The sequence below is a fragment of the Mandrillus leucophaeus genome, unplaced genomic scaffold, assembly GCF_000951045.1.
Source record: "Mandrillus leucophaeus isolate KB7577 unplaced genomic scaffold, Mleu.le_1.0 Scaffold584, whole genome shotgun sequence".
NCBI lineage: Eukaryota > Metazoa > Chordata > Mammalia > Primates > Cercopithecidae > Mandrillus > Mandrillus leucophaeus.
This window is the reverse complement of record NW_012106297.1, coordinates 477,168-500,578: the sequence shown is the minus strand read 5'-3', so window position 1 is coordinate 500,578 and position 23,411 is coordinate 477,168. Positions and strand designations below refer to the sequence as shown.

The window sequence follows — 23,411 nt, the reverse complement described above, 5'->3', positions numbered from 1 at the left end:
CCAAATTTTTCCCAATCCCTCTCCCTCCTTATTGATCCAACATAAAAAAAAAATGCAGTAAGATGGGTACTACAGCATATAAAAATATGACCACTGTTGCTATAATGTCTAATATAAGACAACACAAATCAGAATAGGAATAAAATTTTCAGAAGCTTCCTTTGTAAAGAATTGAATAACCAGATATTAGAAAGATTAGAAGGGAGTACAAAACACTCTGGAAAGACAACAAAATGTGAATAATCTGGTCAATGAACATTCTAATTCTGAAGTTTCCATGTAATAAATTACTTTTACATGGTGAAAGGGGAAGGTGTCCTGACTTGAGCAAAACTGGGCTAGGTTTGTCACTTTTCCATGTTTCCCCAAAGATCTACTTTAAAGTTACTTCTTCTACATTCCTTCTTCCATCCCCCAACCTTGAATTTATTATTAAACAGCATCTTTTAACTTTAAATAAACAAGTAATTTGTTTTAATAAATTACAGAGTAATTATTTAGTAATAAATACAGAGTAAAAGATACATACCTGTCCTATTAAAAGGCCAGAGACAAAAGCCTTTCCTTGGAGATTTATGTTTGAAAGATACTGGCCAACAGTCTCTTCTACAATGTAGGTTCTTCCCATTTTTAGGAACTAAAATCTCCTATATTACAAGAAAAAAAGATACAGTATTTTTAGGTAAAATATCATTTGCAATGTCTTTATCATGAGAGTAGTACAGCAAAAGAAGTGATACTATCCTGAGGCCATCCCAGGCCTTGCAGCAAATGCTTATTACACAGTGTATTCCTTCTTGCAAAGTTCAGATGTAGTTCCAGAGTTCTCAATACAGTGCAGCAGGAAACAACCACAAATCAACCAGAGTTGACATGAGAGATCAAACCTTTTTCTCAAAGCTGGGATAAGGGAGAGGATACTAAACTAGTAGGCAATACATCAGATTGCTTTCTTTCTTTTTTTTTTTTTTAATTTATTTTTTCTTGAGATGGAGTTTTGCCCTTGTCACCCAGGCTGGAGTGCAACGGCACAATCTTGGCACACTGTAACCTCCGCCTCCCGGGTTCAAGCAATTCTCCTGCCTCTAGTCTCCTGAGTAGGAGGGATTACAGGCACCCACCACCATGCCCGGCTAATTTTTGTATTTTTAGTAGAGACGGGGTTTCACCATGTTGGCCAGGCTGGTCTCGAACTCCTGACCTCAGGTGATCCGCCCGCCTCGGCCTCCCAAAGTGCTGGGATTACAGGCGTGAGCCACCGTGCCCGGCCAACACATCAGATTTCTTATTTTAGATCTACTTCCTAGTTGTATTGTCTTTGATAAAATATTGCTAAGTCTCAGTGTTCTCATTGCTAAAATAGTAAACATGAATTTCTGAATAGTTCATTAGGAAGTAGAGTCAAATTCATTTACTTGATAAGCATATATGAAAGAACTATACTTTTGCTTAGAAACTATGCTAAGTGGGATAACACAAAGATGAGCAACACAGTCTCTGTCCTTGAGCAATATATACTACAGTAAGAGTTATTTAAGTAGATAAATAGCAATACAACAACATTTATATAGCTTCTATTTTGAACACGGCATTATTGTAAGTACTTTCCATGTAACAATAATTCATGAAACCCCAGGAAGTAGGTACCATTATAATCCTCATTTTATATATGAAGAAACTGAAATGAGAAAAGTTGATTAAATAACTTGCCAAAGTGACAAAGTTGGTTAAGTGGCAAAGGAGACACTCCAGCTCTAGAATCCCTGTTTTTCAACACCATTCTCATAACGAGGAATTGTAACCAGTCCTTCAATTAAATCATTACTAAGCATAGCTCTTGTTCTGCTTTCTCTCTGATTTGTGGAAGGAAATCAGTATATTCATTCCCTCTATTGGCTTATGCTCCTTCGATTTGCATTTCTATAGCTTAAAACCAAAGATACTGAATAAAAGAGCTAGGCAATATAATGAATGATTAAATCAAGGAGCTCATAATTGGTGAGGATGAAAATGTAAAAGAGATGATACCCAAAAGAGCTATAAAACAAACAGAGACTGCAGGAACACAGTTACAGTATTTTGAACACTGCAATTTAGGAATAATCATCATTTGAGTTCTGTAAAAAATGTGAATCTTACTCAGTACCACAAAGTTAAGGCTACCAGAGATATGCTGGGATGGTATATCTGATACCAGTAAACTGTCAGTCACAAGATGGTTTTGCATTTTTAAATTAAAGCCCAGAGAATGGATTCAAGTTTGAACTGTCCTACTAGAGGCTGTTTCATTATTGTTTCAATGAGCTTGCTCAGTTTTGTCTCAAAATACGTTAATTTCTTCCTAGCTCTTTTTTGACAACAATAGACGTGAATCAGATTTGCATATCATTTTTTAGAGACTAAGTCTAGGAATGCTTGTCTAAATATCACTGATGCCTCTGTGAAGTTAAGGGCTTTTACCTTTTAGTAATGCCTTAAGGTATGAAATTCTATATATTAACTTTCCTCTACTTCATCATATTATACTCCTTTTCCTTCTGCTCTAATAATTCTTAATTCTTGCAACAAATACAAATAATTCCAAAGTTATATTTACCCTTTTAACCTTAGTTCTTCTAGGGTGTCACTAATAGCCATATTAATGTGTAAGAAACTCAATGCAATAGAGAGGTGAAAATCTGTTCAATTATGAAATCGGATTGAATGTCAGATAAATTTTTCTTTAGAGCTCTTTCAAAATGTTTAAATGTAGTCAACCATACTTTATAAAAGGCAGTACTAAAAATATATATAGTCAGCTTTCCATATCTGTGGTTTCCACTTCCATGTAGCCAACCAACCACAGACTGAGAGAAATTCTATTTTAAAAAAGCATGATTACATCTGTACCATTAGTGCAAAGATGTTTTTTCTTGTCACTATTCCCTAAACAATACAACAACTATAGCATTTACACTGTATTAGGCATTATAAGTAATTTAGAGATGATTTAAAGTATTCAAATGCTACACCATTTAATATAAGGAACTGGAGCATCCATGGATTTCGGTATCAATGGGGTGGGCAGGTGAGAGGGTCCTGGAACCAATGCTCCACGGACACTAAGGGATCACTGTATTTTGCCTTATAGGGTCATAATTTTCCAGAAATGTTGTATATCAGCCAAAGCCTTTGTGATCCAAGCACTGTGACTGACACAACTCACTCTTCCTGGGCTCCGGTTTCCTAATCTATAAAATAAAGCATTTGAATCCTAGCAGATCTGAAAACCTATCTAATGTTAGGATTCTGTGAATCTAAATACAGAAAATCTACATTTCCCAAATGACAGATCAACAGTATGATAATACTGTGCGCTTAGGACATAGCATAATACTTCATATACCAGCAACTTTAATTACAGTGCTTATCTAAAAAGTATTTTGGGGGAAAAATCAACCTTAAGCTCCGCTGCTGATTTATTTTTCCTTAGTTATTACAAAATATCACAAAATGCTTCCATTTATATTTCTTAGATGGCTTCACAACATGATTCAAAAGTAGGAACTAGAGAAAAAGAATAAATTTCATATAAGAAATAAATCTCCAATTCACAGAAGGCCCACGACTGTGGGAACTGCAGAGAGAAGACATTGGGAATGCATTATTTACAATGAATAATTTAATAAATTCTTTCTGAAGAGTAATTAAACACGAAGCAATCTACGGATTGAGCTTTAAAATTACAGAATTATGATCTGGAAACATGCAAGTTCTATTACTGTAGCAATTAACACTGTGTTTAAAAACTTCAGTTATAACAGTTTTCAATTTTAAAAACAATATAATGTTAGGTAGCAATTTCTGCAACGAAAAATTTAAAACACAGGCTACACTCAAAGTGCTAACGGTTTCTTTTAATTCTCCTCCTGAAGAATTAACCCGGGTCCTTAAATTCCCGGGTACTGTATCACTCAGTACCACCTCTCCACCGCCAAAAACCATTTAGGTACGCCGTTTCACACAAGGTAAGTTCGTCAGAAGTGTGTGCCGGAGTGACTGTCCATATGTTTCCAACACTCTGTCCCTTCCTTTTTCTCTTGAAAAGGGAGCTGTGTGCTCTAGTGCACACGCACGCGCGCGCGCACGCACACACACACACACACACTACATTTAGGCTGACTACCTGTTTTCAGAATGTGCACTCGTGGCCGACAATTACCTCGGACAGTCTGTCTGCTGGAGATGGGGTTTGGGGGCGCAAGTACCAGCCTCTAGGGGCCAGATTCCCTCCGGTCTCAATTCACTGCCACTTAATTCATCAGAAAGCGACCTACTTCCCACACCTCACTTCCCACTCCAAAGCTAGGGTCTTGGGAGTCAGGTGGCGCAGATTGATGACGTAAAACGCCCCCCTCCCTTCACCGCAGAGCCTCAGCCAAAGCGACTGCGGTCGCCACCCCGCCCCCTTCTGGGCGCCATAGAGAGCGTGGCGGTAGCCTGGAGCCTGCCGTCCGCCCCTACCGGGACCGATGCCCTCTAGTGGCTCAGTGTCCAGAAGCCGCCAAAGAGGACGATCCATGGCATCCCGGGGCTTTGATGGTAAGGTCACTAGCTCTTCAGGGAGGGCCATGGGGTGACGAGTACGTATGTGGCGCCACCGTGCGGACAGCGGTTACGGAGCAGAGATAGGAGAGCCAGGGGGGCGGGGAGAAAAACGGAAACTGAAAGGGCGGTGCGGGATTGGGCTCGCGGAAGGGAATGAGAAAAACACTACATTTCCCAGAGGCCTACAAGGCCTGAAGTGGGTGGAGCTGGAAGCCGGAAAATTGTGTGCGCAATAGGATCGGGGTAGCAGCTGAGCTCGGGTTCCCAGGGTGCGTAGCTTCCAACGGCTGCGCGCGCACTTCGGTCGCGGGCGGTGAGGTGCTGTTGCTGAAGCGCCGCGGCTTAGGCTGGACTCGATTTCCCAGGGTCCCGCCGCGGGAGTCTCCGGCGGGCGGGCGCGCGCGAGCCACCGAGCGAGGTGGTAGAGGCGGCGGCCCAGGCGTCTGGGTCCTCCTGGTCTTCGCCTTTCTTCTCCGCTTCTACCCCGTCAGCCGCTGCCACTGGGGCCCCTGGCCCCACCGACATGGCGGCGGTGTTGCAGCAAGTCCTGGAGCGCACAGAGCTGAACAAGCTGCCCAAGTCTGTCCAGAACAAACTTGAAAAGTTCCTTGCTGATCAGCAATCCGAGATCGATGGCCTGAAGGGGCGGCACGAGAAATTTAAGGTGGAGAGCGGTAAGTGAGATGCTCTTTCCGCACTTGGTTATGAGCTTGACTCTCGCCCTTTGGGTCTAGTCTTCCCCCTATCAAGTTGGCACTGGGTACCACGCTGTTAACCTCACTTCCTGGGCTCTTTGGATATCCTGAGCCTTCGCTTTCCTGCTCCTTACAGTTTGATAAGAAGCCTTTGAAAAATAAAATCTGAATCTAAGTTTAGTACCATTTTCTTTGTCATTAGGGTAGGCTCATATAGGGACTCTTATTTCTCTTCGTCCGACAAACAGGAAACAGACTTGGCTGGAGTCTGCTAACCCATCTCTCTGAGCCTGGAGTACCTTATATGTTTTGTTGCACTTCAACTGATAGTGGCTCCGCCCTATTTTCTAGTCACCTGCATTCTAGGCCTTTGCCAAATTGACCACTCTGTGCACTTGTTCTTAGTGTGTGCGTCGTCCCGTGGCCCCAGAATGAATTAGATGTTTACGAAAATGAATATTAGGTGCATAAGAGCGCTGGAAACAGTGAACGTGCAGTACATAAATTTAATGTATCTGATTTCTCTCAAAAAGTTGGAGTTTGATAGAAAACATTAAAATTTTCTTGTAATTACCTAAAGTAGGCCTTTAAGTAAGAAAGTTACTGACAATAATGGCTTGAACATCCTTGAAAAAATATGAAGAATATAGTAATTACCATTAGTAAAATACAAACTTACTGATAATGTGTTTTGGTTTACCATTTGTTTGGGGAAGTTAATGCTGTTCTTGCTAAGTTGACTGGAAGTTCTGAACAAGTTTTTACTTCAAAAAAAGTGTAACTGTCTGCTGGGCGCATTGGCTCACGCCTGTAATCCCAGCACTTTGGGAAGCCGAGGCGGGCGGATCACGAGGTCAGGAGATCGAGACCATCCTGGCTAACACGGTGAAACCCTGTCTCTACTAAAAATACAAAAAAAAAAAAAAAAATTAGCTGTAGGTGGTGGCGGGCCCCTGTTGTCCCTGCTATTCGGGAGGCTGAGGCAGGGGAATGGCGTGAACCCGGGAGGCGGAGCTTGCAGTGAGCTGAGATCCGGCCACTGCACTCCAGCCTGGGCTGCAGAAGGAGACTCCGTCTCAAAAAAAAAAAAAAAAAAAGGTAAAAATAAGTGTAACTGTCAAGCAGAATTGACTTTGAAAATTAGTTCTCTGATCTCAGAGCTGAGTAGTACGTTGCATTCTATGTATTAATTTGCACCGTAAATATTGAGTGTCTTACATGTTCCTGATACTATGCTGAGCACGATATTCAATCCTTTCCCTTGGGAAGTTTACACATTTACGTAAATTTAGTAGTTTTATGCTTTCAGGTAATATCTTGACTACTATAAAAGAAGCCTTTTAAAACAAAGCAATTTTTTTGTCTAAACAATTTTTTCTCGTTTAATAAATACTTCATGGTAAGCAGTTTACTGATGTCTGGAGAAAATACTAAGATAAATGAGACATGTTACCTGCCTTAAAGACATTCATTTGTAAAGTCCCTTTTAGGCCTTATTTTTATTTTTATTTTTTGTCATGTAAGTCATTTGGAAATACTCTAAGTCCTTTTCAGTGCTCAGTCTATTTATCTTTACTCAGATTCTGTTACGTGAAGTGCAATTCTAGTACTATACCTTAAATTTTAAATTCGAGGTTATTAGAAATAAACAGTATTGACAATGTATGTACATGTGTTTGATTTTGTTGTTTTTTGCTTGTCTGCTGTAGAACAACAGTATTTTGAAATAGAAAAGAGGTTGTCTCACAGTCAGGAGAGACTTGTGAATGAAACCCAGGAGTGTCAAAGCTTGCGGCTTGAGCTAGAGAAACTCAGTAAGTATTTAGTTCGTCTTTGTAAGTATTCTTGAGTATTGAAATCTTCAGAGACTCCTTTATATACTTGGGAAACATTTACTTACTAAATATGAAGATACTGATTAAGCATCATTGGTTTTTATTATGGTGATATTTTGATTTTTCACTTAGTAGTAAAGATTTTGTAAGAACACAGAACTTAATGGACGGGAGGCCTGGATTCTTATTCTGATTTTGCTATTAAAAACGCTTTTGCCACATGTAAATGTTAACAGTATCTGATTATTGTTTATAAAATGGCTGGACCCACATACCTGTCTACTTAGACAGCTTTGTAAATCAAATGAGATAAGAGTTCTTGAAATATTTTTTAAAAGGTGGAAGCGTTATGTAACTAAAGAAGTAGAGAGTGGTTTGTTTTTATGTTGAAGAATCAAAGCCTATTGATTTCATTATATTTATGTTTTAACTTTTTAAATAATTTTTATAAATATCTGTGAATCTCAGGATATTTCCCCTTTAAGGGCTAGTTCCTATAAAAGATTGATAGCTAATCTCTTTTTTAGTTTTCTTACATCATTAAGTTTTAGAAACCTCACAAGATGTTTGAAGGGGTGGCCTGCCCCTCCACACCTGTGGGCCTTTCTCCTTAGGTGGAACGAGAGACTTAAGAAAAGAAATGAGACACAGAGACAAAGTATAGAGAAAGAAAAAGTGGGCCCAGGGGACCCTGCTCACCATACAGAGGACCCACGCCAACAGTAAGACATATGAATAAAGATCTCTGTGACATGAATAAGTTTAAGGAAAAGTGCTGTGCCTTGATATGCATACGCAGACGTCTCCATAAACCTTTTTAGTGCATAAAGAGCAGCATTGCTGCTAGCACGTGCCACCTTCAGCCCTAAGGCGGTTTTCTCCTTTCTCAATAAACGGAACATACAATAGGGTTTTACACCGAGATGTTCCATTGCCCAGGGTGTTCCATTGCCCAGGGACGGGCAGGAGACAGATGCTTTTGTTTATCTTAACTGCCAAGAGGCCTTCTTTCCTCTTATACTTCTTTCCTCTTCTTTCCTCCTTAGCACATACCCTTCATGGGTGACAGACTGGGGGACGATCAGGTCTTTCCCTTCCCACGAGGCTGTATTTCAGACTATCACATGGGGAGAAACCTTGGACAATACCTAGCTTTCCTAGGCAGAGGTCCCTGCAACCTGCAGTGTATGTGTCTGTGGGTACTTGAGATTAAGAGAATGGTGATGACTTTTCACAAGCATACTGCCTTCAGGCACTTGTTTAACAAAGCACACCCTGCACAGCCCCAAATCCTTTAAACCTTGAGTCCCCACAGCACAGTCTCTTGCAAGGACAAGGTTGGGGGTAGGTTCACAGATTAACAGCATCGCAAATATAGAACAAAATGGAGTCTCTTATGTCTACTTCTTTCTATATATACACAGTAACAGTCTGATCTCTCTTTTCCCCACAAGATGTTAAAGATCCTGACATTTCTTAGGAGGATGATATGTCCTGTGCTTTGCTTCTACCATCCAAGTTCTAACCAGGCCCGACCCTGTTTAGCTTCCGAGATCAGACAAGATTGGGTGCCTCAGGGTGGTCTGGCTGTAGACTACTTCTGATTTAAGAAAGCAAACGTCAGAACATTAGGAAAAATCTCTATAGAGGCATAATTAATTTTTTTTTATTTTTATTTTTGGAGACAGAGTCTCACTCTGTTGCCCAGGCCAGAGTGCAGTGGTGCGATCTTGGCTCTCTGCAACCTCTGCCTCACGGGTTCAGAAGATTCTTGTGCCTCAGCCTCCTGAGTAGCTGGGATTACAGGCATGTAACACCAGGTCCAGCTAATTTTTGCATTTTTAGTAGGTAGAGTGGTTCGCCATGTTGGCCAGGCTGGTCTTGAACTCCTGGCCTCGAGTGATACTCCCGCCTCGGCCTCCCAAAGTGCTGGGATTGCCACCGTCCCTGGCTGGCATAATTAAATGATATTTAATATAGTTCAGTTTTAATGTGATTGTTGGAGAAGGAACACAGGAAGTTCATAATCAAAGGAATGATTAAAATTGCAACTTTCTTTCTTAATGGGTCCATGACCATCAACTATTTAGGTTATAACTTTTTTCAGCTACTTTTGGTACACCTCATTTTAAAAACATAATGTATATGCATACATGTGTGATGGAGCATATATAGCTAGATCTGGTTCATTATCTATGTAGTTTTGCCTAGGCATAATAGGAAGATCTGTTTGGTAGTAGTGCCGAGGAATTTGAGAAAAATGATTGTGAAGACAGCTTTTATGAGATCTGGGAGAAGAGAAAAAGGGAGGAACCTACAGATACATCAGATACCTTCCTGTGGTATACAGTTAATATGTGTGTGTGTTTTTATGTACGGTGGATCAGTAAGTCTGGAAAGCAGTAAATAATGTTAAAACAAAATAGAAAATTTAGACCCATTTAATGAGGTCCTCTTTAAATAGTAGTTAAGATTAGAATTAATTATAATGTATTTGCTTATTAAATTACCAGCATATGTATTTTAGTGAAATACAGTTTCACAATGTATATTTTTGGAAAAATTTCAAAAATTGTATTTTTTCTAGTTAGCCTATGTTTAGAAGAGAAACTGTGTGTAAGGGAAAAGAGCCCATTTTGAGTGGCAGTTGAGAAATTGATAAGTGTGTTATCAAGCATAATATTTTTTTTCTTTAAAGGCTGTATGTAGAGTGATAAACACGATAGGAATTGCAAATATTCATTATTGTGATTTGCTGTATATACATGTTATATAGTTTAAATGCTATTTTCTCTCTTGATCCTATCTTTTTAACTGCATTTTCTTGTTGCTAAATACAGGTCACTGTTTCTTATGATATATATTGACTTAGAAGATGGCATTGAAAAATAAAGGAATTACTAATTGCATATGACTTTCCCCATAAATGTTGGCTAGGATTATTATACATTTGATTTGGAGACAGGATAGCATATTTAAAATTTTGGTCTAGAACACAGTAAATTTTGAATGTATTCATGAATTTGAAATGTGATGTGCATGCAGTCCTTCTGGGCTTCTGTTTTTTCATTTTTAAAATGTGTAAGGTTGGCAGTTGCATAAAAATACTCATTGCAAGTTTTAAGCAAACGTGTATGTATTCATAAAATTCCTTTTATCCAGGCAATCAGCTGAAGGCACTAACTGAGAAAAACAAAGAACTTGAAATTGCTCAGGATCGCAATATTGCCATTCAGGTAAGAGATATTTCTTTGAATAAGCTCATTGTAGATGTGTTACTTGAAGAGACATTCTATTCTGATTGTTTATTAGTTATTAGTCCATGGGAAGATGTAACTGATGTCCTCTTAGGAGAAGCTACCGACAAAAATAAGTATATATAAATTCCTTAATTGGATCTATGTTTTATTGATAGATTGGACATTTCTTTTACTCAACAGAAATTATCTGTTGAATGCTTACTGTAGTCTAGGTATTACACCAAATGTGATACAGTTGGGGATTTGGGTGAATCCACGTTGGTAATCATTTCTTTAGGGTAGTTTTGTAAGAATAACAGTTTGAATATGATCCCAGGGATTACTGACAAATTTGTTAAAGTGGTCACATGCAGTTATTTTTTAACCAGATACAACTTTATACTTTTGCCATTGTTTTTTTTAAATTTACATTTTATTTGCTGTTAAAAGATAATTTCTTCAAATTTCTGAAGGGAAAGAAAAAATTTACTTCCAAAATCTGAATAGGAGCAAAAAAGCCTCGTAATATACCTAGAAAGGCTTTGTAGGAAATGTATTTATATGAAGAAAAACTCAATACCCAATAAAACTCAAATACTTTTCTGAAAACTGTGAGAATATACCTTTATAAATGAAGATATTACAAATTTCTGGATGGAAGTGGTTTCCAAATTAATGTGTTGGTAATACATTTTGACTCTTAAATCCAAGTCAGATAGCCAGAAACTTGTTAATGTAGTTCTAAAGATGATTGGGGAAAAAAAAGCATAGTGTAGCTAGGATGCTTCTAAAAAAGGAAGTATCAGTTTAAAAATACTTGCATAGCCACATATTCAAATGTTTTATAAAGCTATGGTTATTAAAACATTACAATGCTGATATAAGAATCAGTACAGAGAATAAAAGGCAGTCCAGAAATAAAACCCAATACGGAGGTTCTTAATCTTTTGGAAAGAAAGCAGAACTGTCACAAAATCTTTATAAATCTTATAAAAGCTATGGATCTGTAGCCCAAGAAAATAGTGTGCACACAGTCACATAAAATTTTGCAGGAAAAAAATCCATGAAGCAACTTAAAAAGTAATAGAAATTATTTAACTGCTTGATGGCTGAAAAAAAGAAACTGAAAACTTTTTCACTAAGATCCAATGGAAGGCCGGGATGCCCACTCGCCATTTGTATTCAGTATAGTACTGGAAGTACCAGCGAGAGCAATCAGACAAGGAAATAAAATGCACCCAAATTGGAAAGGAAGAAATAAAATTATCTCTACTTATAGATTATATGCTCCTATATGTAGAAAACCTCAAAAGATTCCACAAAAACCTGTCAGAGCTAATAAGTAAATTTATACAGTTGTAGGATACAAAATCAATATTAAAAAATCTTGTAGCATTTCTATACACAAATAATGACCTAGGTGAAAAAGAAATCGAGACAGCAGTTTCATTAGGGTACCATCCAAAAACCAAAAAACAACTTAGGAATAAATTTAACCTGAGAGGTGAAAGATTCGTATACTAAAAATGATACAACATTGATGAAATAAATTGAAGATGCAAATAATTGGAAAGATATCCCATACTCATAGTTAAGAAGAATTCATATTGCTATAATGTCCATACTATATAAAGTGGTATAAAGATTCAGCCCAATCCTGTCAGAATTCCAGTGGCACTCTTCACCGAAATAGAGAAAAAAAAAAAAATCTAAACTTCTGATGGAATCAGTTAAAAAATCCTGAATAACCAAAGCAATACTGAGCAAGAAAAACAAAGTTGGAGGCATCATACTTCGTGATTTAGAAAACTGTTATAAAACTATAGTAATCCAAATAGTACAGTACTGACATAAAAACAGAAACATGACCAATGGAATAGAGAGCCCAGAAATCAATCCAAACGTATGGTCAACTAATTTCAACAAGGATGTCTCCTCATTAATGGTGTTGGGAAAACTGGATTTCCACATTTGAAGAAATGAATGTTGGATGTTTGTGCATCATATACCAAAGTCGAGCCAAAATGGATGAACAATCTAAATGTAAGATCTGAAGCCATAAAACTCAGAGAAGTGAACATAGGGGAAAGATTCTTGACATTGGCCTTGGTAATGATTGTTTGGATATTACATCAGTAGTTCAAGCTGCAAAAAGAATTAAATGGAGCTGTATCAAATTAAAAAGCTCCTACACAGGAAACAATAATATTCAAAGGCAACCTACAGTTCTGGCATAGGTAGCTTGAGATTGGTATTTCTCAACGGCATATAAATTGCCATTGTCTTGCTGGGAAGCAGTTTGACAAGTTTTTTGTTTTTGAGACAGGGTCTCGCTCTGTCACTCAGGCTAGAGTGCAGTGATGCAGTCTCGGCTCACTGCAGCCTCCGCCTCCCGGCCTCAAATGATCATCCCACCTCAGCTTCCTGAGTAGGTGGGACTGCAGGCACATGCCACCATGCCTGGCTGTTTTTTTTCTACTTGTAGAGATGGGGTTTTGCCATGTTGCCCAAGCTGGTCTTGAACTCCTAGATTCAAATGATCCGCCCAGCTTGATTTCCCAAAGTGATGTGATTACAGGCATGAGCCACTGCACCTGGCTGACAAAATATATTAAAAGTTTTAAGTAACTCAATTTTTAGAAATCTTTCTTGAAAAATAGTTTGAACTAAGGTGTAAATACAGTGATATTCTAAGTTATTAGGACATTTCCTTGTGATTAAAAGAGATATGAGAAAAATTTTCATAAGCCTGGTAAAGATGTTTTAAAATTTAAAAATCCAAAACTTAAATAGAAACATTGGAATTATGGATATTTTTAATTTTTTGTTGTATAAATTATAAGAGAAAGCCAATCATTTAAACTGCAGCTGATGTTAACTAAAGTGACAATTCTATGTTCACTTTCCTGTATTGCTCTACTTGATTTTCTTATTTATTACTCCTTTATATGACAGAGCCAATTCACAAGAACAAAAGAAGAATTAGAAGCTGAGAAAAGAGACTTAATTAGAACCAATGAGAGACTATCTCAAGAACTTGAATACTCAACAGGTATGAAGAAGTGCTTTTAGCTTTTAGTTCCATTGCTTTATTTTTCTTCTGATAATGCTAGGAGTTAATACTCAGCCCATTTCTGTTGCTGATATTTTTTTGTTATGGTTGAGTATAGAGTTGTAATATCCTATTATTTCTCATACTCATTTATCTTTAAATCATTATCAAGTGTTTAAGGAAGTGTCTAGAAAGTGCAAGAAATGAAGAACATCTCAAAGAAGTAGTAATTTGGACGAAATTTTCCATGCAAAGATTTTTACTATAATGCTATACATAATATCAAATTGGAAACACTTTAAATGTTCATTTGCAAAGACTGAACTACTGTTCTTCATTTCATATGGACATCCTTGCTATATAATAAGCATGCAATATAAGAACCTATACTCAGCTCATATTTATAAACAAATTGAAGGAGACAGGGACATAAAATACATAAACATAGACTATAGTATATAATACAACTGATGTAGTCAGGTGAACTTGACTCTGAAGCAGTTAATGGTAAGAAGTTTCCTTTGGTGGCCGGGCATGGTGGCTGACGCCTGTAATCCCAGCACTTTGGGAGGCCGAGGCGGGTGGATCATGAGGTCAGAAGTCCAAGAACAGCTTGGCCATGATGGTGAAACCCTGTCTCTACTAAAAATAACAAAAATTAGCTGGTCATGGTGGCACGCATCTATAATCCCAGCTACTTGGGAGGCTGAGGCAGAGAATTGCTGAAACCCAGGAGGTGGAGGTTGCAGTGAGCCAAGATTGTGTCACTGCACTCCAGCCTGGGCGACAGAGCGAGACTCTGTGTTAAAAAAAAAAAAAAAGACGTTTTTGGGGTCCTTTTTTGTGTGTGTGTGTGGTTTTTGAAACCTTTTTATTTCTATGAAAGAAAGAATTCTCAGATATTAATGTCATTATACAATAATATTCCATTAGTTAGGTATACTTTCCCAGTCTCACGAGAGTTCCTTCAAAATACTTGCTGAGTGTGTTGATCAACAAGTGGTAGTTACAATTAAAGGAATTCGTAAAATCTAGATATTTAATAGGTAGTTTTAAAAAAATGTATATTCTATATTGAGTAGAAGGTTTTTATATTTATCATTGCTTTTTAGCTTAATGGTTATTTATAAAATTTTAATAGATCTTTGGATATATATCAGGAAAATTAAGGTTGATGTTGAATATTTAACTTACTTAAGATACTATATTTAAAATAAAGAAACTTGGATAATTCACAGGTTTGGATACACAAATTTCAATTTTTTGTCATCTATTTGTAGAAATTGAATTTGTAATTAACTATGGCAGAAACAAGTTAAAATAAGGGAGTGGAGAGCTACAGTTGACCCTTAAACAACACAGTGGTTAGGGCTGCTGACCCCCCCCCAGTTGAAAATTTATGTGTAACTTTTGACTCCCCAAAAACTTAACTGCTGCTGTTAACTAGAAATAACTTACCAATAGCATACACAGCAGATGGTCATACGTTTTGTTTGTGATCTGTATTACTGTGCTGCTTCAATAAAGTGGAGAAAAAAAATGTTAAGAAAATCATAAGGAAGAGAAAATACATTTACTGTTCATTAAATGGAAATGGATCATCACAACCATCTTCATCCTCCTTGTCTTTACATTACCTAGGCTGAAGAATAGGGGTTGGTCTTGCTGGCTCAGGTGCCAAAGGTAGAAGCGGGAGGCAGGAGAGGGAGGCACACTCAATGTAACTTTCCTTCCACCATTCGCTGCAGTTTCAGTGCCCATATAAGAAAACGGTCTATGTCATAAAAGAAATCAAAAGCAGTCTTGGATAATCAGAACCCTTCCGCCAGATAGTCTGTTATCGATTTGTTTTCTGACACTGCTAGTTCTACGTTCTTTTTCCTCATTGTCTCACACTGGTTTTGAAGCACTCATTTCCATCCAGTCATCTTATGTTAATTTCTCTGATATGGTATCTGTTAGCTCTTGGATTTCTCCAAGGTCCATATCTTGAAACCCTTCATCCCACCTTTTTTGCCATATCCACAATCTCTTTCATGATTCCCTTGATTGGCTCTGTTATAAATTTTGTGACATCATGCACAACATCTGGACGGTTTCCTCCGACAGAAATTTATTATATTAGCCTTGATGGCTTTCATAACTTTTTCTGTAATAGAGATGGCCTCTTCAATTGTGTTATCCTTTAAAACTTTCATGGTATTTTCTCTGTTGGGGTACTCTTCCACAGTGTTGACATTTTTTTTCCACAAGGTGTCATCTCTACTGAGCCGTAAAGGTCCTTATGACCCCGATCTAAAGGCTGAATTAGAAACATGTTTGGAAGCAAGTAGACTGCTTTGACACCTTCCATGTTGAACTCCTGGGTTCTGGGGCCAGGGACAGTGTCTAAAATCAAAAGAACTTTAAAGGTAGCCCCTTGCCCTGGCACAGTGGCTCATGCCTGTAATCTCAGCACTTTGGGAGGCCGAGGCAGGTGGCTTACCTGATGTCAGGAGTTCGAGACCAGCCTGGCCAACATGGCAAAACCCCGTCTCTACTAAAAATACAAAAATTAGCTGGGCATGGTGGTATTCGCCTGTAGTCCCAGCTACTCAGGCTCGTGTGAGAATTGTGTGAACCAGGGAGGCAGAGGTTGCAGTGAGCGGAGATCATGCCACTGCACTCCAGCCTGGGGGATAGAGTGAGACTCTGTCTCCAAAAAAAAAAAAAAAAAAAAGGCAAGGTACTTTCTGACTTCAGGGACAAAGCATGAGTGGAACCAGTTCAGAGAAAGGGGTCTCTCACTGTCCAGGTCTTCTTGTTGTGTAACCAAAAGACAGGCAGCTGGTTTTTATCTTTTTCCTTTGGGCCCTGGGGTTAACAACTTTATAAATAAGGGCAGTCCTTATCATAAACCTGACTGCATTTGCGCAATGTGGTAGAGTTAGCCTATCCCTTCCTGCCCTAATCCTGGTACTCCCTTCTCTTTCTTACTAATAAATATCTTTCGTGGCATTTTTTTTTTCCAGAATAGGACACTTCCATCTGCATTAAAAACCTGGTGCAGGGATATAACCTTTCTCAATGATTTTCTTAACAGCATCTGCTGTTTCTTGATTGACAGAACGTGCTGCTTCTGTTTTCTTGACTTTTCTTTAAGTCAAACCTCTTTCTAAAATTATCAAACCATCCTTTGCCGGCATTAAAATCTCCAGCTTTAGATCTGTCACCTTCCTTTTGCTTTAAATTGTCATGTAATAATTGTTTTACCTCGAATCATATTAGAGTCTATAGGTATGTGATAGCAATCCTGCACCCCATAAAAGCTGCATTTTCAAAACGAGATAGGAAGGTATTTTGCAGAAATGCACTTTTTTATGCTTGCTGGAGTAGCTGCAGTGATGGCTTTATGAATTTTCTCCCTTTTTTTTTTTTTTTTTTCAAAAAAACAACGGTCTTTATACTGGATTCATTCGTCTTGAAATGGTGGGCAACCATAGCTGCAGTCCTCAATCTATGGTACATATCAAGCAATTCAACTCTTTAAAATATTGTCATGACATTTCTCTGCTTCTTACACTTCCAGCATCACTTGTGGCACTTCTTATGGATCCCGTGTTGTTATTCGAGGTTTATGGTATTGCACTAAACACGATGACAAATATGCAAAAACTTCAAAAGATTTCAAGGTTTATGGTATTGCACTAAACACAATGACAAATATGCAAAAACTTCAAAAGGTTTCAAGGTTTATGGTATTGCACTAAACACAATGACAAATATGCAAAAACTTCAGAAGACTACTGTTTTCTGCATTATGCAATTTACTAGAGAGAAACTGCTCACGTTAGAGTCACACAGCATTCCATACAGATACTCAAAACACTTGCGCTTACTGCAGTAGTATCAGGAGGTGGCTATGAAAGTATTGCAGTAATATAGTATGTATTACAGTTTATGCAGTTATGGTTTAATAAAGCATCTGTACATTTGTTTATATTTCTGTTGATTACAAATGAGGTTGTGTACTGTTGGTATAACTTTTGATAAAATTTTTAAGTTTGTTTCATAGATTTGTACATATCTTAATGGTAGTAAATGATAAAATACACTAATATCTACATATATTTTATGCACCTACAGTAGCTTTTTCTTAGTTTGTTTCCATTTCTGGGCTGCCTGGTTTGGTCTGTGGTCTCTGAGGTTTTCAAATTGTTGTAAGTTTTTGGGAAAAAGGTCCAATATATTTACTGAAGAAAATATGAGTGGAAGTGAATCTGCACAGTTCCATACTCTGTTATTCAAGGGCCAGCTGTGCATACTTTGTATTAAAGATTTATATTCCTAGAAATATATTTTTGATATTTGGTTCCCCTGAGTGTTAATTAGTCATTATTTTTTAATTCTCTTTTCACCATTCTAGAGGATGTTAAACGTCTAAATGAAAAACTTAAAGAAAGCAATACAACAAAGGGTGAACTTCAGTTAAAATTGGATGAACTTCAAGCTTCTGATGTTTCTGTTAAGGCAAGTAACAGATGATTCCTAATGCATAAACTGTAGCTTTTGATTAAAACTCACCTAAATTAAATTTCAAATACAGGCAATAAAGTAATTAAAAGCTGCATTTTGTTTTGTTTTTAATGTCAGAAAATTAAGCATTAGGACAATTCTATTTCAATTGTTTTGCTTGTTTGAAATTTAAGTTTGTTACAGTTCTTAATGTTTTCTAGTTAAGGATCTATGCAAATACTTAATTTCTGTTTTGAAATAAAATTCTGCTTGTGTCCCTTAGCTACAGACAAAATCTTTTGAATAATTGTATATCTCCTTTAACTGTAGATGTTATTTTCTTGGATTTCTTTAGTATCGAGAAAAGCGCTTGGAGCAAGAAAAGGAATTGCTGCATAGTCAGAATACATGGCTGAATACAGAGTTGAAAACCAAAACTGATGAACTTCTGGCCCTTGGAAGAGAAAAAGGGAATGAGATTCTAGAGCTTAAATGTAATCTTGAAAATAAAAAAGAGGAGGTAAGTTAGTAAAATTGTTTTTCTTCATGTTGAGTATAACTTACATTTGTGTGTTAGTTTATTAAATATGTATTCAGTATTGTGTACCTGATTAGTTGTAAGATTAGTGGTTAAATGTGAATAATGCATTAGCATTTGGCATAGGAAATCAACCAATTGCATTTGCATAAAAAATTTAAGATTCTTTGTTGAATCTGGATAGTATCTACTGTGTTTTGATGTATCTTTCCTAAAATATGTGTTTGTTTAAGAAGTGGTGATAAATATGCACATTTGAATTGCTTTTTCAGGTGGGGAGGGGGAGTTACTCAGCTTTTCCTTAGCAGCATAAACCTCATGTCAGAGTAATTTCAATTGATACGACATCCTTTCACTCTGCTCTATGTTTTGTTTTTAGGTTTCTAGACTGGAAGAACAAATGAATGGCTTAAAAACATCAAATGAACATCTTCAAAAGCATGTGGAGGATCTGTTGACCAAATTAAAAGAGGTATATAAGACCATTAAAAAGTCTTTTTTACAAAATATTAAAGAACTTATGAAGCTGTTATTTCACAAAATGATGTCATGTTTTAATCTGTCCTTGAGTCCATAAAGCAGTGAGAGTACTACTTCCATATGCTGTAGCTAGGCTAAAATAGAATCAGAAATAGCAATTATATGTTATATCGAAAATACTACGTAAAAAATGACTATGGGTTAATTTTTTTGTTTAATTATTTTACTTTGAATTTAAAATATCAGTAATATTTTATCCATAATTTATCTTTGTCGTGAAGACCGATTTGAATTTGAGTGTTTTAGATTTAGCTCTGACTTTACAAAAATGGAATTTTTCATCTTGTCATTTGATAAGCATTCTAAATTTAGTTCAAAGTAGACTGCTATAATTGGGCTATATTTTTTCAGGCCAAGGAACAACAGGCCAGTATGGAAGAGAAATTCCACAATGAGTTAAATGCACACATAAAACTTTCTAACTTGTACAAGGTAAATATCCCACCACACATGTTAGTATCTAAATGTTGCATTGTTGACTGTTAGGTAACTTTTTAAGATTAACTTTTAGAGTGCTGCTGATGACTCAGAAGCAAAGAGCAATGAACTAACCCGGGCAGTGGATGAACTACACAAACTTTTGAAAGAAGCTGGTGAAGGTAAGTGTTTTCAATTATGGGAACATTATTTTTGTTATTATAGTCTTTTTTCTTTTTACCCTTGTTTTGTATAGATTATTAGATTTAGGTGTTAGACTTTATTTGGGATGAAATTAGGTACAGAAGAAAGAATTTTGGATTAGGAAATTTGGAATTATATCTTAAGCAAAAGTAAGTTTATGTATTTTTGAAAATACAGACAGCAGGGGGTTTTGTTCGTTTTTCATCTAATAATCTTGTATAATTTCCTGATTTCTAATCAGAAAGTTTTCTTTTTTGAAACATTTACTCTGATTAAGGATGTTTGAGTACTCTTGGTTTATAAATAAGACATCCTCTTTAAGTTATCATTTGCATTTTGTAAAGTCTTTTTTCCTCAAATTTTTGCTTTTTTCAGTGTACGATATTTATGGTCTTTTCCAATAATTTCCGTTGCTTAGGATTAAAGATCAAAATCGAAATCAAAGATATGCCTAGAACCACTTTTTACCCTTTGGGTGTCCTTATTTTCATTGTGGGTAAGAGACATCAAAAGGAGAAACACCAGGCCAAGACAATTACAAAATTAAAAGTAGAGCAAGAACTTTCAATAGATACTGTCAGCTGAAGCCTCTCTAGAAATTTAATATTATCTGCTCAGGAGAGAAGTGACTGATCTATTGCATTTTGTAAACTAAAATTTTAACTGTATGTTTGAATATTTGGTCTTTAAAATTGTTTTCTAGCCAACAAAGCAATTCAAGATCATCTTCTAGAGGTGGAGCAATCTAAAGATCAAATGGAAAAAGAAATGCTCGAGAAAATAGGGAAATTGGAGAAGGAATTAGAGAATGTAAATGACCTTCTTTCTGCCACAAAACGTAAAGGTATGCCTAATAGATGCTTGTTAGTGACTTGAAATATTACAGCTTTCCTACATAAAAGTCATTTAATTTCACTAATAGTATTTGTCATGCTGTGATGTAGGAAACTCCATCAAGTTATATTAATAGAATTTGTTTTAAAATTAATACTCTGTATCTTTATAGAATCAAGTATATAAATACCATTTGATCACACACAGTCTTGTAAATTCCCAGGTTATTGTGTGATTTTTAGAATTAGATGTGTTACATGACTTTTTGATGTCATATATTTAAAATTTTTATAGGAATCACTATATAATGTACAGTACATGTCACTTATCTTGAAATAATTATTAATGACTTTTAGTTTGGAATTTTACAAAATTATACTAGATGTATATTTGTTGGCACAGGAGCCATATTGTCTGAAGAAGAACTTGCAGCCATGTCTCCTACTGCAGCAGCTGTAGCTAAGATAGTGAAACCTGGGATGAAACTAACTGAGGTAAGAATGGTATTAAATGTTGTTAAACTATTTTTCTTCGGCAAAGGTATACAAATCTCTTTGAAATTTAATTCTCCCAAAACTTATTTTTAAAATCATCTTAAAATTAATGGATCATTCTAGGAAATACTTTCTTTAGTTCCTAGTTCTGTGTAACTGACATATAATAAACATTGCCGTTTTGTGTTAGTGTTAAAGAATGTTTATTATAAAACTAGATAGACTAAATATTTGTGTTGTTGTGGTTAGATTTGAAACAACCCCTCGTCTGCTTTCAGCTCTATAATGCTTATGTGGAAACTCAGGATCAGTTGCTTTTGGAGAAACTAGAAAACAAAAGAATTAATAAGTACCTAGATGAAATAGTGAAAGAAGTGGAAGCCAAAGCACCAATTTTGAAACGCCAACGTGAGGAATATGAACGTGCCCAGAAAGCTGTAGCAAGTTTATCTGTTAAGCTTGAACAAGCTATGAAGGTTGGTTCCATTCCTAAAATTTAGCTGTGGTAACAATACAAATGAGAAATGATTTACTAGGTATTTTTTTCTTAAGGTAATTGAGTCAGAAAAATCTAAATATGATTTTCAGTAAATACATTTTGAAACTTCTTACTACATTATTAAACACTAGTAATCACAAAACGTCCTACCTTTATTTAGCAATTTTTATTTATTTCACAATTTTTATATAAAATTATGAAAGCATTTTAACCTTTTTTTAATGCATTTGGTATGTTTTCCTTAGGATTCTCAACTAGAGAATAATAGCCAAATCTCCTAAGACTGCTCTTCAAATTCAGATAATCTGTGTGTAATAAAACTCTCCTATTTTGCGTAATCATTCTTTATCAGACAGTTGTAATAGCCTGCCTAAAAATAATAATATTGTTTGACCATAAGTAGAACTCCTTTTTTATACCATTTCACAATTTGGCATGTCTCTGTATACATTATTTTGTTATAGCTCCTTTGCTTATTAAAAGTGTTAATGAAATTCATAAAGATTTTTTCTCTTTTTAAGAGGTACTGATTGAAAAAGAGGTTATACTCTGAATGTTTTGCTTTACGGTACAATTATTAACTACTGAGGGAAATGTAAAGATTTCTTTAAGAAGTTTTATGGAGGAAATTCAGTTAAATGAATTTATATCTACTCTTCTAAACTGATAAATTGTTTTCCTTTTGTTGGAAAAGAATATAAATAAATTATATCCCTATTTCAAAATTAAATCTCTGTTGCTGTTATAATTTAGAAGTCAGCTTAAATCCAAGTACTTTATTATATCAACTGGTTTTTTCCTTCTTCATCAAATGAAGTCTAGCAGTCCCGCCTGACTGGGAATAATTGACTTTTTTTTTTTTTACCAGCGGTGTAGTTTGCAAGAGAGCCCTTGGGTCCAGTTAGATCTTCCTTGAATTTTTCTCTCTGTTGAAAGTGAGGGTTTTACCTGAAGCTTGTTATTGTCTGAATAAAAAAATAATGTGTTCAAATTTATACAGAACTTCTTTTTTAGTGGCTACAATATGGTATAGAATTTTATTTAGTGTATAAGTTGATTACTGGTGGTATTTGAGTATTACATGTCTTGATTATTTGTATGAATCCTAGAAGGAAGTACAAAATTTTAACTTGAATTTACATTTTAAAGGAGATTCAGCGATTGCAGGAGGACACTGATAAAGCCAACAAGCAGTCATCTGTACTGGAGAGAGATAATCAAAGAATGGAAATACAAATAAAAGATCTTTCACAACAGGTTAGAATTTGTTTTGTTTGTTTTCTTACTTTTAAAATCCTGACTGCCCATTAATCTTTGAATCTGAAGGTATCTAAGATAGAACTACCACGTATGAAATTCTAATTAATTAGGAATAGTACTCAAGCAGAATTGTAACGTTATTGTTTCTTTTCATAGCCCCTCCCTTTTTTCAAATGTTTGATAAATTTTTAAATTATATGTGTTGGTTGTAATAAATGAATAAATAATTCAAAGATAAATAAAAGCTTTCTCCAATTTCTACCCCTCTACCCTCCAAAGTCCCAAAGTGTAGCTAACAGACTGTTGTGTATTTTTTTCACATCCTTCTCTGTATATGTATATACATGAGCATATATAAACATACGTAAGAATTATTTGACTTTACGGAAATAAAATTGGACTGTATGCATTGCTCTGACACTTTTTTAAAAAGCAAATCAATAAATTTAACGTCTCATTCATATATTTTACCCTAATTTGTGTGTGTGTGTGTATATCCACACAACGCACAAATGTAAAAATTTCACATGAATGGCATTATATATATGCTTTTTGTTTAAATGTCCATTTTTCATGCTCTTCCCTATTATATATACAAAAGCACACACACAAATAGATGTTTATATCTCTGTGGGTTTTATTTGATCATTGTTTTACAAAAATGGAGCCATGTTTTGGGAATTGTAATTTGGCTACTTTTTAATAAATATCCTTCAATACATA

General features: G+C 36.1%; 2 protein-coding genes across 3 annotated transcripts in view; one reads left to right on the top strand and one right to left on the bottom strand.

Annotated features, from left to right (window-relative positions):
* LOC105553178 (chromosome unknown open reading frame, human C1orf27) overlaps positions 1-4,378 on the bottom strand; it is a 49,661-nt gene extending 45,283 nt beyond the window's left edge. Inside the window, exons 1-2 of the mRNA XM_011999154.1 lie at positions 4,166-4,378; positions 530-647 (exon numbers count right to left, since the gene is read on the bottom strand). Of these exons, the coding sequence (XP_011854544.1) occupies positions 530-628 (99 nt within the window). The 5' untranslated portion in view covers positions 629-647; positions 4,166-4,378. The remainder of the gene's footprint in view (positions 1-529; positions 648-4,165) is intronic.
* Positions 4,379-4,383: 5 nt separating this feature from the next.
* TPR (translocated promoter region, nuclear basket protein) overlaps positions 4,384-23,411 on the top strand; it is a 62,671-nt gene continuing 43,643 nt past the window's right edge. For both annotated transcript variants that reach the window (XM_011999156.1, XM_011999155.1), the window contains exons 1-14: positions 4,384-4,581; positions 4,953-5,261; positions 6,992-7,096; positions 10,280-10,353; positions 13,312-13,408; positions 17,814-17,917; positions 18,258-18,422; positions 18,820-18,912; positions 19,332-19,412; positions 19,492-19,579; positions 20,305-20,445; positions 20,838-20,929; positions 21,208-21,405; positions 22,578-22,685. In XM_011999156.1, coding sequence (XP_011854546.1) covers positions 4,512-4,581; positions 4,953-5,261; positions 6,992-7,096; positions 10,280-10,353; positions 13,312-13,408; positions 17,814-17,917; positions 18,258-18,422; positions 18,820-18,912; positions 19,332-19,412; positions 19,492-19,579; positions 20,305-20,445; positions 20,838-20,929; positions 21,208-21,405; positions 22,578-22,685 — 1,725 coding nt within the window. In that variant the 5' untranslated portion in view covers positions 4,384-4,511. The remainder of the gene's footprint in view (positions 4,582-4,952; positions 5,262-6,991; positions 7,097-10,279; positions 10,354-13,311; positions 13,409-17,813; positions 17,918-18,257; positions 18,423-18,819; positions 18,913-19,331; positions 19,413-19,491; positions 19,580-20,304; positions 20,446-20,837; positions 20,930-21,207; positions 21,406-22,577; positions 22,686-23,411) is intronic.